Genomic DNA, 12,962 nt, shown 5'->3' on the forward strand with positions numbered 1-12,962 from the left:
GTTGATCAACGGCATCTAGCATTGATTAATCTTATTACATTTTGTGTTTCATTCTGAATTTTAATTTGCATCCATGAATTTAGACAAACAAAAATTATAAGGAATTTCAATAACCTAATTTTGGGAAAGGATCATCAGGAACAAGAACATACGATAAATGTGAGACTTATTTTACACTTGTTTATTTTTGATTAGAATGCATTAAATTTTCTGCACTATGCATGATGAATCTTAATTGACATCAGCGAATTCACCACTCTATCAATCATGAACAAACATAAATTAAATTGAATTTTTATAACATTGGTTTTACTTACAAGGGAAGGTTTTCCGGCGATACAGTCAGATTTCAATGGCGCTTCAAAGTGTTGTTGTTTTGATCTCTAGATTAGGTTTTGCATCGGTTTTAGCTGCCGTAGGGAGTTTGAAGGTCGTTTTACGCGAATTTAATTAAAAATTCGCCAAATTTATAGCCTGATAATCAACTTTACATGCACATATCTCAAGAACCGTTTGAGCTACCTCGCCCAGATTTCGAGGGAAATCATAATTTAGCACTTTATTTACATGTAGAAAATTTGAACGAAATCGATTAGAGTCGCAAAAACGGGTCCCGAGAGGAGGTTGCGATCCTAGACCCGTTTTGGTGACCCCTATTGATTTGGTTCAAATATATTTGATGGCAAGTACTAACTGAAAGATAATTATCTGCTAAATCTGGGCGCTGTAGCTCAAAGAGTTCCGCAGATATGTGCATGCAAAGATAGCAAAAGAGGGATGAAATTCGCGTGAAATGACCTCCAAACCCCCTGCGGGCAGCAAAAACCAGGGCCAATCCTTATCTAGAGGTGCAAACAACTTCTCTTTAAAGCGCCTTTGAAATCTGACTGTATCACCTGAAAACCTTCCCTTGTTAGTTTACATCAATAAATTCACCCCTCTATGAATTGTGACCAAACACAAACCAGAAAGAATTTGACGGTTTTCTTTGAGTATTACTTCTAATTGACAAAATTATAATTAATCAAAATAGGTTTATTCACAATCAGAGGTCAAAATGAAATCCTCCATTCCAATTTACTGATTTACGGTTGTCATTGAGTATTATTTTTAGTGTACATATATGAATTCACTCACCCTTTCATGGATCGTGAATAAAGACGAAGTATAAGGAACAATCAGTGGTCAAAATTAAATCCTACAATCAAATTTACTGATTTACGGTTCGACGTATCCCGACAGAATGGGCGAATATGTTTTGGGTCGGAACAGAAAGGGCGTATCTTTTTAGCGACTGCGAGAAAGGACGTATCTGTTTTGGTGCAGAACAGAATGGGCTTATCTGTTTTGGTGGAGAACAGAATGGGCGTATCTGCTAAGAACTGGTTTTCCTGGAGATGGAATTGAAAGTTTGAAGGGCTCTGACAATTAAAGTTGACGTCGTACTCTCAAGGAAAAAAAAGTTCCGTCCAGGAACGGATCGTGAAAGCAGATGATACGAATTCAAGTATTATCTTCTTTTTATAATATTTTAATGGGGAGTTGGAGTTAATGGAGGCGAGTTAATTAAACAAATCGTCATTTTTTTATTTACACTTCAAAACATATGCATACGTGACTGGCTCAATCTGCAACAGCTATTTACAAATCTTTATTTACACTTAAATAACATATTTACACACGAAGGGCCCCATCTACAAAAAAGGGAGAAAATTATGTTAGTTTAATAAAGGTAAAATATTTATTCTAGGAAATTGATTAGTTTCGTTGACTCACCTCTCGCGATGTCAATGATGAGGGGAATGTGGACGCTGAAATAGGACTGGTAACGGCCCACACTCATTGAGGCCGCGTTGGAGTAGACGCCGTCGATGGTGGTGCCGTTGTAGGTCGTGGGCTCGCTCAGGTCGTTGCTGTTGGTGAGCCCCCTTGCCTTCAGTGCTTCAGAGATCCGACGCCCTGCTGCCGACTGCAGATCTACGTTGAAGTCGGCAGCGAGGACGGTCGTCTGGGCGGGGTCGGACGGGAGCACGGCGCCGAAGGCCTCCAGGATGTGGTCTTGCTTGGCTCCAGGATGGCAGTAGAGCACGGCCACCAGCAGCTCGTCGCCTTGACGCGCGCTCACCGCCTCGACCAAGGGCAGCGTGTCCACGACTCGCTCCTGGCAGAGCGGCAGCCTGGAGTACACTGCCACGCCCCCCGCGGCGTTCCCCTGCCCGGCTGGAGCGTCACAACGCGCCACCATGTGCAGGCCGTGCCCGAGGTCCATTGGCTGTCCGGGACGCACCCAGGTCTCGGCCAGCAGCAGGACGTCCGCCTGCATGAAGGCCTTGTCCAGGACGACGTCTTGCTGGTGGGCGATGAGGCTCTGCACGTTGTGGTACACTAGGCGGAGGCCGGTCGCTGGGCGCTGCACCAGGGCCGCCCACTGCGGCACGAAGGGCTTGCTGCGCAGGCGCTGCTTCTCCTTGGCCAGGCGCTGGTCCTTCTTGTCCACGCGGGGGTGGTTGAACAGCCTGGACGAGCCTCGGGGGGCTGGCCTGCGCTGCACGCGTCCACTTTTGACTCGCCGCAGCCTCTTCCCGTTGGTATTGTTGATGAAGAGGCCTGCCAGCGTCCGCACCCGACTCAGCCCGACGTACACCATGTTATTTTGCATTTGGTCGTAGTACTCCACGCAGGCTTTGTCGTAGGAGCCCCCCTGAGACGCGTGGATGGTCTCGGCTAGCGACGGCACCAGGGGGAACTGCTGGCGGTACACGTGGCGCCACTGCTCGGTCCGGAGCTGGTTGAGATGCCGGTCTTCGCGCTCCACGGGCACCAGGCCGGCCAGCTTGTCCTCCTCGGGGCACGCCGGCAGCTGGAAGGGCAGCGCGTCCACCAGGTCCTGCGGCAGGCTCTTCTGCCGCTCGATGGCCGCTCGGAGTTGGAGCTGGGCAGCGCGACTCGTTGCGGCGCCGACCTCACCGGGGAAGCGCAGCCAAAGGGTTTGCACGGCCAGCTCCGTGGTGGTGACGCCCGGTGTGCGGGACTGGGGGCACAGCACGCCGACCTGCACCCACTCCAGCACGCCGACGGAGCCGTTGCAGAGGCCGTCCGGCACGTTGATGTTGACGGTCAGCTTGTAGTAGTGGCCCGCTACAGCCATGAGCAGGTGGGGAAGTCCCTTCGCCTTGGTGGTGGGCAGGACCTTGGCCCGCTCCAGCAGGTCGTCGTGCTTCTCCAGCAGCTTCCGCCTCCTGCACACCGACAACCCCTGCAAGTTCTTGTTCTCTTGCACTCGGTCTCGCGCGAACAGCCGGATGATGCAGTGGCTCGGGGACTTTAGAATCTCGTGCAAGTTGAAGGCATCCTTGTCTTCATTACAGTGATAGAGTCTAGGGCAGCCGCGCGGCACCGTCAGATTGTTTTCGGCGACAAACCTAGACTCTATCAACGCACGGTCAGCGTCTGAGAGTGGCCCCTCGGCGTCACCGATCCGTGTTAGCAGCTCGGCGAAGACCTTGTCCTCCCCCTGGCGCATGTTCTGGGTCAGCTCCACGTACTCGAACTTTTGCCACAGAAGGGCACTGCCGGCGATGCTGTCCGTGGAGCTGGCGTAGACGGGGGCGCCACCAACGGGGACAAGCTGACGAAAGTCACCAAAAATGATGGTCCACAGGTTGCCCATGTCCACCTCGCTGCTCTTGGCCTCCTTGCAGCGCTGATCAACGGCGAGGAAGTTGCGGTCCGACATCATGCTGACCTCGTCGATGATCTGTGCCTGCACGTTGGCAAATGCGTTCTGCAGGTTGCCGAGCTGTTGCCCCTGCAGGGGTAGCATCACATCTGCGCCGTCGTGCAGGCGTCGGGTGGCTGTGGCCTCCTGGTTGTAGGACAGGTGGTAGTTGTGGTGCAGGGTGCCGCCGCCGATGTTGAAGGCCGCCTTGCCCGTGGGGGCGCTGATGACCACCCTGCTGGAGTCCTCGTTGCTGTTGGCAGGGCAGAAGGTCTCGAAGGCGTTGGCCAGGTTGCGCGCCACCACCGACTTGCCAGTGCCCGCCGCCCCGTCAATGTAGATGAGGCGGGGCTTGGCCTGCGTGCGCACGTCGTGGATGACGGCCAGCACCACCTCCCTCTGCTTGTCGTTGAGGCGCCGTATCTGGTCCAGGAAGGTCTGCCGGTCCCACACACCGCGGCGCCGCACCTGTGCCGGGACCACGGCCTGCTGCGGCCGCGATGACCCCGGCAGGTCGATGTCGACGTTCTGCGCGTCGTCGCAGTCCATGAACTCCGCCACCGCCTCCTCGTCGAAGAACAGCTTACTGTTGCCGGCGAGCATGCCGCGCGCGTTGCAGTCCGCCTCCAGCGCCTCGGCCTCCTCGTCGGCGATGCAGGCCTCCAGCTCGCCCGCCAGGGTAGTGTCCAGGCCCAGGACGGCTTCGAACACCTTTCTCCTGGCCAAGATGGTGTCCTCATTGGTGGCGTACAAGTTTTGGAACGAGCTCTCCCGGCCCACCTGCAGGATTTCAGTTTGCTCGTCACGCCAGGACAGGTGCAGTGTGCACATCGAGCGGTAGAAGTTCTCTCGCTCGGCCTCGTCCTCCGACTTCTCAGCGTACCGACGGTACCTAAAATAGAATAGAATCTTAATTAAACACCATTACAGTAACAACATGGGTGTACTAAATAACATGTCATTTAAAAGTGACATGTGGCGAAATGTAAAGAAGCCCATATCAAAACTGATTAATTACCTGATAATACGGTGAGATCGGCGTGCCTTGAGGTCCTTGGACTGGTGGTGCAGGGCGACGAACTGGGCCAGTGTCACTTGCTCGAGCTCAGCTGGCCGCCTGGAGTAGACGTCGTACACGTCCGGGTACCACAGGTCCGTCGAGCCCTCCGGCAGGTTACGGATGTCCTTGGCTGGCTTCGGGCAGTGCACTCGTTCCTCTGGCGGCGAGGTGTCGATGAAGGTGCATTTCCGGCTGGTCTCACACAGGGGGAACTTCATCAGCACCCACGCCGCCTCCTGTGCCGAGGTCTCCTTGGCGCGCAGTGTCCGCGAGCACAGCATCCTCATCAGCGTCCTGTCGTCGAAGCCGTGGTCACGGCGCAGGCGAATTATTTCGTTGTGGAGCTGTGAGTGGTTTTTCTCTGCCTTGGTGACGTAGCCGACGCAGTAGTTGGCCAGGCTGTAGACGTCAAGGATGATCTGGAAGTCGCCGTTTGCCAGGAACGCCTGCAGCTGCCAGTCCAAGTGCGGGTTAGTCCACCTGTCCACCACGGCCCTCTTGTAGAGCACCTGCGGCCGCCGCACGCCCGTGCGGATGGCCAGCTCGTAGGTGGCGTCGTCCGGGCAGCGCGCGGCCTTCCACACGCCCGCCAGGGTGTCTGGGCAGTCTTTGGCGGCCAGCACGTCCTTGAGCTTCAGGCGGAGCTCGCGCAGGTACTCGATGTAGGTCGGCCAGTCCATGTCCCCGCGGTCCTCCTCCCTCCGCTCGTCCTCCTCGGCGCGCAGCGGGAACACGATCCTGGTGGTGGGCGTCGGGAAGTAGGGGGCCCCGAATCTGCAGTGTCTATGTTTCTCCTGGTCGGTTAGCCGCTTAGTGACGAAACGATGCCGGATGTGTTTGTTCTTGTAGCAGGTGGAAGTATGGTGGTGCTTGTTGCGTTCGGCCAGCGGGTGGGAGCTGTCGCACGTGATGAGGGCGTCGATGAAGGCGATGGTTGCAGGCAGGTCCTTCAGGGGCTCGTCCGGTCCGTCGTTCACCCAGAGGAGACAGTGTGCATGTGGGCTGCCGCGCTGCTGGAACTCGATCCTGGTGAACCAATCTTTCACAAAGTACTGTCCCATGGGTCCATTTTTCTTCATCCGCAAGTATTTCTTTAGCTGCAGCACGATCTCCCTGAAGTAGCTCGCGCACACAACGGGATCCTCTCGAATGAGACGGAGCTTTTCCTCCGACGACACTCTGCCCTCGTCGAGGTCTCCCTGCTGCATCACGTCGTCGATGGCCTCCATGGCTGCGGCTCCGACGGCCGAGGGCGGCGCGGTGGCGAAGCGGTCCATCTCTGCGTGCTCCCGGTGCAACCGCTGCAGCACCTTGATGAGGATGGGGGAGTGGTACTCGGCCGAGGACAGCGTCAGGAAGAGGTGCGGCCGGCCGAGCTGCCTGATGGCGGCGAGCAGGTCGTGCCCGCGGCCGCGCCAGTACTCGGCCGAGTTGGGCAGCAAGGACGGCATGGCGAGTCCCTTCTTCAAGGAGCTGCTGACAAAGGCAGGGTTGAGGAGCTGCTCCTTGGTGATGTCCTTGCCCAGAACATCCTTGGCACCGCGCTTGAACTTGTGGCGCAGCCGTCCCGCCGCCTGCTCCCTGGCGTGAAGGTTGTACTTGTACAGCAGGCTCTGGGGGCGGGCGCCCCGCCGGTCCACGCGACGGATCTCGCTCCGCATGGCCTGGAAGCGCGTCACGTGGCCAGTGAAGGTGCGCGGCTCGCCCAGGTAGATGCCGGGGAACGAGAGCTCCTCGGCCTTCCGGTCCCACACCACGCTCACGGGTATCTTGTCCTCTCCCGGCGCCAGGTCGATCTCGTCCGTCTCGGCATTGGCTCGGCTGGTGGATGGCTCGGCGAGCGCAGGGGCGGGCGCAGGGGCAGGGGGCACGGCGGCGCGGTCCTCCATGAGCAGGGTGCTCTGGATGGTCCCCAGCCGGTCGTGCATGTCGGTGTAGCCGTCCGGCTCGTCGGGCTCCCCGTAGAACACCTCGCCGCCCTGGTTGCTCCGCAGCTCACTGTCCTGGTCGCCGGGCAGCTCGTCCAAGCGGGACTCCTCGAACTTGGCTCCGTGCTCGCGATACAGTGTTGACTTCTCCAGGAAGCGCCCCCACTGTATAATCTTGTCCTTGCGCACAAAGCTGCGTGCGAAGGCCCGCTTGTGCACCAGCTTCCTCTTGATGTTGACGACGCATAGCTCGTCCTCCTCGGGCAGCAGCGGGACAATGGTGCGCACGGTCTGGTCCGGCTCGGTCGGCACGTTGATCACAGAGCCGCGCACGCCGTACTGGCCGCGCTGCCCCATGGTGCCCAGGTGGACGATCTGCTGGAAGGGCAGGCGCAGCGCCAGGACGTGCTCCTCCACCTCGGTGAGCGGCCGCAGCCCGGGCGGCAGGGGCGGGTAGCGGAAGCCCTTGACCACGGCGCTGGGCGGGACCTCCCGCTTCATGATGTAGCGGCGGCAGGTCGCGCACATGTCGTATTGGCCCGGGACGGTCACGAGCCTGTCCAGCAGCTGCTGCATCGCCTCGCGGTCTTCCTCCCGCCGGATGCACTGCAGGTCGACCCGGCGCACGCCGCGCGTATTGAGGAAGCTATCACAGACGTAGCACTGGGCGGCGCACACCCCGGCCAGGGCCTCGTTCACCTTCCTGCACACGGCCTCCACCACCGCGGGGTCGTTGGGCCTCTTGAAGTCCACGGCGGCGTCGTTGTCGTCGTCATCAGGCTCAGATTCCGTATCAAAGTCTCCTCCATACGAGTCGCAGTCTGAGCCCTCATCCGAATCACACACGGGCTCTGTACAGAATCGACGCGAACGTTTTAATTATTATTTAACTGCTTTACAAAAATATAATGATTTAACTGTTCTAAAATTATGCTTACCGCCACTTTCTTCCGGCAAATCGGTTTCTGCGATTGCAACTTCACTGTCATCGTCGTTGCCGAGTGAACCTGGACCTGGAGAATAAACTAGTTATTGTAATATTTCGCTTAAACACCAATCCTTAGCCCGCTCTGTACGGACACGCTGGCTGGATATGACTGTAGTGCTAGCGGTATTCCCGTACACGGGCGGAATTACCAGGTCGGGGTTACCAGAGAGGTTACCCTGTGCAGGTAATGCTAACACAAATGCCTACTTACCAATACTCTGCTTCAAGCGCTTGGCCCTGAGGCGCTCCCGCTCCTGTGGTCGTCTCTTCTCCCGCTGCTCTTCACTCATGGCTGCCCTCCGGTCCCGGTCGCGCTGCCGTTCCTTCTCCCGCTGCTCTTCACTCATGGCTGCCCTCCGGTCCCGGTCCCGCTGCCGTTCCTTCTCCCGCTGCTCTTCACTCTTGTTTGCTCTGCGCTGCCGCTCCCGCTGCCGTTTCTTCTCCCGCTGCTCTTCAGACAATTTTCGCGCCCGTGGTCCCATGTTTACAACACTTCTAACACTAACTGCACAGAGCACCTGCAGTCTGCAGTATAAACGATATGCACGCGCACGCTGCCTTGCGAGAGACAAAACTGAAGAAGCCTAGGCACACGCACACTCTGAGGCTGTACTACGCAAACTGATCTTGTCCTGCCCTTCCGTCTTAGTCCTCGACAGGGTCGAGGGCTGGTGGACGGGCTGGGCTGGCCCGCCGGAAAACCCATTTCTTGGAAACAATCTGCATGCTGCGTATTGCGTCCGTCCTAGCCCAGACCAGGCGGGGCCGAGCCGAGCAAGCCGAGCCAGGGGCCAGGCAGGCGCAGCCGAGCCGAGCCGAGCCGGGCCGAGTGACGCCGGCCCGGGCCGGGTCGAGCCGAGCCGAGCAGTCCCGGGCCGGGTCGAGCCGAGCCGAGTTTGTCGGAGGGAGGTAGAAGGGAGGGGGAGGGCGGCTGGTGGCACGGGCGGGGCCAACACCAAGCCGCCCTGTATTCTATTGGTGACGTCACGCCTTGTGCCTCTCTGCACGCCGCTCACCCCGCCGCTCATCCCGCTCTCTGACAGTACAAGCAATGACACATTTGACATATCATTTATTATTAATCCCGTTTGTGTAAAGTGTTCAAAGTTTCAGTTTTTTATACAAATGTATCATCTGCTAAAAATTGAGGTGACTCAATAATTTTTTCTGCGTTGGATGATATCAGAACATTGACAATATCTTCGAGGGTTATTAAAATAACAAATAAAAGATAGAGTCACAAGGAGTGTTTGATGAAGGGTGAAGGGGGTGAAAGGTGGCTTACATTTCTGTTTTGACTCTCTTTCGTTTTTCTCTTGAGCCTCATACTGACTTATCCCAAGGGCAGTAAGTCTTTCCTCTCATGAAAAGGGTCGCTTTGAAATGAGTAAATGTCAAAGGTACTTTTTTCAAAACTAAAATCTGTGGAACCAAGTCTCACACAACTGCGCGCACCCTTTCCGCCACGACCAAAAACGACTTGGCTTGACTCGGCAAGGCTGGGGCCAGTCTCAGTCGGCTCGGTCTCGGCCTTCGTCACTACGCGAGTCAGTTACGGCCTTTCTGCGGGCGATTTGCTTGAAGATGCAGATACGCCAAATCGGGTTTTCTTAAGCAGAAATACTTCTCGTACGAATTTCATGAAGTTTTCTTGATAAACTTGGAGAGGGGATAATCTAGAATATTTTTGTGCAATAAACTCAAATAGCCACGAAAACAGGTCACGCCTATTCTGTTCTGCACCAAAACAGATACGTCCTTTCTCGCAGTCGCAAAAAGATACGCCCTTTTTGATCCGACCCAAAACAGAAACGCCCATTCTGTCGGGATAGGTCAGGTGTTGTCAATGAGTATTATTTTTAATGTTCAGCTATGAATTCACCCTTCTACGGATCGTGAATAAAGACACAAAGTATAAGGAGTTGGAATAGGTTTTATTCACAATCAGAAGTCAAATTGGAATCCTACAATCAGATTTACTGATTTACGGTTTTCATTGAGTAGTATGCTTAATTGGCATTTATGAATTCACCCTTTTATGGATCGTGATTAAAGACAAAGTCTAAGGAATAAGAATAGGTTTCATGCACAATCAGAAGTCAAATCTTAATTTTTGGATTGTTATTTTGAATTATTTTATTTATTTCAGTTCATATAAATCAGGAGACACGCTCAGCCTAAAATGCACAACATTCTACTAGTATTTACAGCAACATTTGCCTCTTACACAATCTCCGTTTCTATTTTCTGACGACTGCCCTATGCATATAGTTCTGCACTGTTGTGCACTGACTGTAGATATTCCTCTTACCATACCCCCATTGGTAGAGCACCTTTGTTCTATATAGTAGCCCAATCTGCAATCAGTTGCTTCAGAACTTGAAGTGATGCAAGAGCCGATCAGTGCAATTACAACAACAAATCCAAAAATCTAAAAAAGGAGAAAACCAGAGATAATAACAAAGTAATTTTTAACTATTATAGGAGAAAGGCTTTTTCTCGCCCTTTCTTTACCCTTTAGGGAACATCCTGGTGTAGGGGGTTCAAAAAATATAAAAAAAATTGTGTGTCTTTGTAACAGAAAAAACAGCAGCTTTATTCAAATGCAGATAAGTTCTTGGATTGTACTTGGATCAAGTGTTATTTTGCATTTGAATAAAGCGTTTCGGTCTCACTACAAGTAAAACTCGGCACCTGAAAAGAACAACCGCTTACCTCCGCGGACTGGAAACAAACCCGCTTACCTATGCAACCCTCAAACAAAACCGCTCACCTCTGGGACACGAAAACAAAGCCTCTTAAATGACTTTTTTACACATTCTGATACATGGGTATCGGGTAGGTATCATTCAAAAGAGAATTTTTCAGTGATCATTTTGATACGCGTATCTCAAAATGTGTAAAAAAAAGTCATTTAAGCGGCTTTATTTGCGTGTCCCAGAGGTAAGCGGTTTTGATTGAGGGTTGCAGAGGTAAGCGGGTTTGTTTCCAGTCCGCGGAGGTAAGCGGTTGTTCTTCTCAGGTGTCGAACTGTTCTCAAGTCAAGTGCAGAAAAGGTGTTCATTCGATTGAGATCATTTTACTCTTGGACCAAAACCCCGTTTTTCTGGGTGTAGCTCACAATTATAACTGTGATACTAAAAATGTTCTTCAGTTGAAACTGTATAACATTCTGATCTTAAGTTAAAACATAAATTCTGAGATGCGCAAATACCTTTGTCTTGGAAATATCTTTCGCAACGATTGCGATTTGTATTAAAACGGGGCTACTGGTATTGACCTACCTAGCTATAAAACGTATAGTCGGCCAACAGATACACTGGCATATTATTACAAAGAAATGCTTGTGCTTCGCAAATCGCGAAGTATTTGGAATTTTTGCAAATTGCGAAGCAAGACTATGTAATTACCAGGAAAATGCTCTAACCTATCTAACCTACAAAGAATTTTGATCGTAGGAATTTTACAGTGAGCTTTTGTTTTCGTCTCCCAAGGCAGCGCCATTGCCGCTCATGGGACCCGTGGAACAGAGTATAAATTGGACGACTATATAAAAATATACTTTTACAGATCGAAAAACTGTTTCACCGAAAGAAAAGAAAGTTAACACCTACCTTCATTTTGATAAGTTTGGTTATATCAGGTGACTCAGCTTTTTAGCCTTCTATGACAATAGAGCGTTCCGTTGAGACTGCTCTAAAATGAGCTTCTGTTTGGCTTTATATAGATATTGTGTTCCCCTTCCCCCAGTACTGACTTCACAGTGCGCATGCATGCGATAATTCATTCGTTTTATTTCTTCCGCTCAGCAACGAGGAGCCCTTAATCTCTCATGCTCTGCGATACGACGACGCGTTCTTGACGTCCAAAGAGTTGGCCAACGGACGTTGGTCAACTGGAGGTCAGCTTTTAATTATTTTTTTTTTCAAAAATTCAGAAAAAGAAGCCGGAAAAGGCAAGAAAGAAAACATTCTGCTGAAGAACCGTAAACACAACGTGACCGAGCAGTGGCGTGTAGCGTAGCAAAGGGAGACGATATTTACGTGAAAATTCTCGTTTCAACATCCTGTAAAGTACCCGTTCCTTGGTGTTATAATTCTTGGCACTCTATGGCACCGTGTTGTGGTACCTCGAGAGTACCCTGGACCCAAACGGCGTCAATTACACCACTAACAAGGGAAGGTTTTTAGGTGGTACACACCAATTTCGCTGGGCGCGATACATATTGCAGGGGACATATGTGGATTAAGATTGGCACCAGTTTTAGCTGCCGCCATACTATGTTTTTCGTTTGTTTTGGACAATTTTTAGTAAGAAAACATCATACAAGCAGCAAAAATGTGATCTTCAAATGCCTATATCTCCGGAACCTTTTGAGCTACACCGCCAAGATTTTGCACAGAGGTAGGCCGAATTGGTAACTAAATTATCGTGCAGCATAATTTTTTTTGAAAAACATCGAAGAAAATGTCACAAAATATGTGCACCTTCCTTACTCGGATTTCGACTTGGATTTCGGACCATTTCAACAATTTTTTTCGACTCTTCTCATATTTTTAGACGATTAAGGTATCTATGCGGCCTACCTCTGTGCAAAATCTGGGCGGTGTAGCTCAAACGGTTCCGGAGATATAGGCATTTGAAGAAAAGTGTTTGACTCACACGTTGGATTGAGAAATTTGCACATTTAAAAGTGCTTAAGTCGAACACTTTCAAGTCCCTAAATTTGCTGCTTCAGGTAAATTCGACATAGTGTTCAACACTCACAAGTGCTTGCCAGTTCTGCACTTCAATGTATGGATGCCATTGGGGATACGAGAATCATGGTACACAGTTTTGAACTCCAGAGATCATCCACAGCGGCAGAGATTGGTGCCTTGGCAGGTGCTGCAGGTAACCACGACGCCGCTGAGCGCACTCCGCACCAGATCCATCTGCTGAGCGCAATGAGCCGCCCTGTGCTGTCCTAGTTTAGACCTCAGGAGGACCACTTCCCGAACATGACTGTCACGTAGGTGCCAGATTTCCAGCACATTCTGAACCAAGAATGGAGAAACAGAAGAAAACATATTTTTAGGTGCCGGACATCTCGCCCCAGCTAACTCACCCCAGGGCCAACTTGCTCCGATTTCCCGTTCCCAAAAAACGTTCAAAGAACGTAAACATAATTACCTATGACAAAGCGAGGTTATTTTGAAAGTTTATGTCATGCCGATACTCATGGAGCAAACCCGGGGCCTGTACGTTGAGGGGAACAAGGCGCAACCT

The 12,962-nt window shown here is 52.0% G+C and overlaps 1 protein-coding gene across 1 annotated transcript; it reads right to left on the reverse strand.

The window, feature by feature from the left end:
- Window positions 1–6: 6 nt before the first annotated feature.
- LOC113211074 (uncharacterized) lies at window positions 7–12,547 on the reverse strand. Its single transcript, XM_026429328.2, has 5 exons — window positions 11,309–12,547; window positions 7,645–10,125; window positions 4,737–7,557; window positions 1,777–4,610; window positions 7–1,694 (listed from the first exon to the last, which is right to left on the reverse strand). The coding sequence occupies exons 3-5, from the start codon at window positions 7,280–7,282 to the stop codon at window positions 1,675–1,677; spliced, it is 5,400 nt and encodes a 1,799-aa protein (XP_026285113.2). The 5' UTR covers window positions 7,283–7,557; window positions 7,645–10,125; window positions 11,309–12,547; the 3' UTR covers window positions 7–1,674.
- Between the last annotated feature and the right edge of the window lie 415 nt (window positions 12,548–12,962).

The sequence above is a fragment of the Frankliniella occidentalis genome, unplaced genomic scaffold, assembly GCF_000697945.3.
Source record: "Frankliniella occidentalis isolate FOCC.00 unplaced genomic scaffold, Focc_3.1 Scaffold96, whole genome shotgun sequence".
In the NCBI taxonomy this organism is placed as follows: domain Eukaryota; kingdom Metazoa; phylum Arthropoda; class Insecta; order Thysanoptera; family Thripidae; genus Frankliniella; species Frankliniella occidentalis.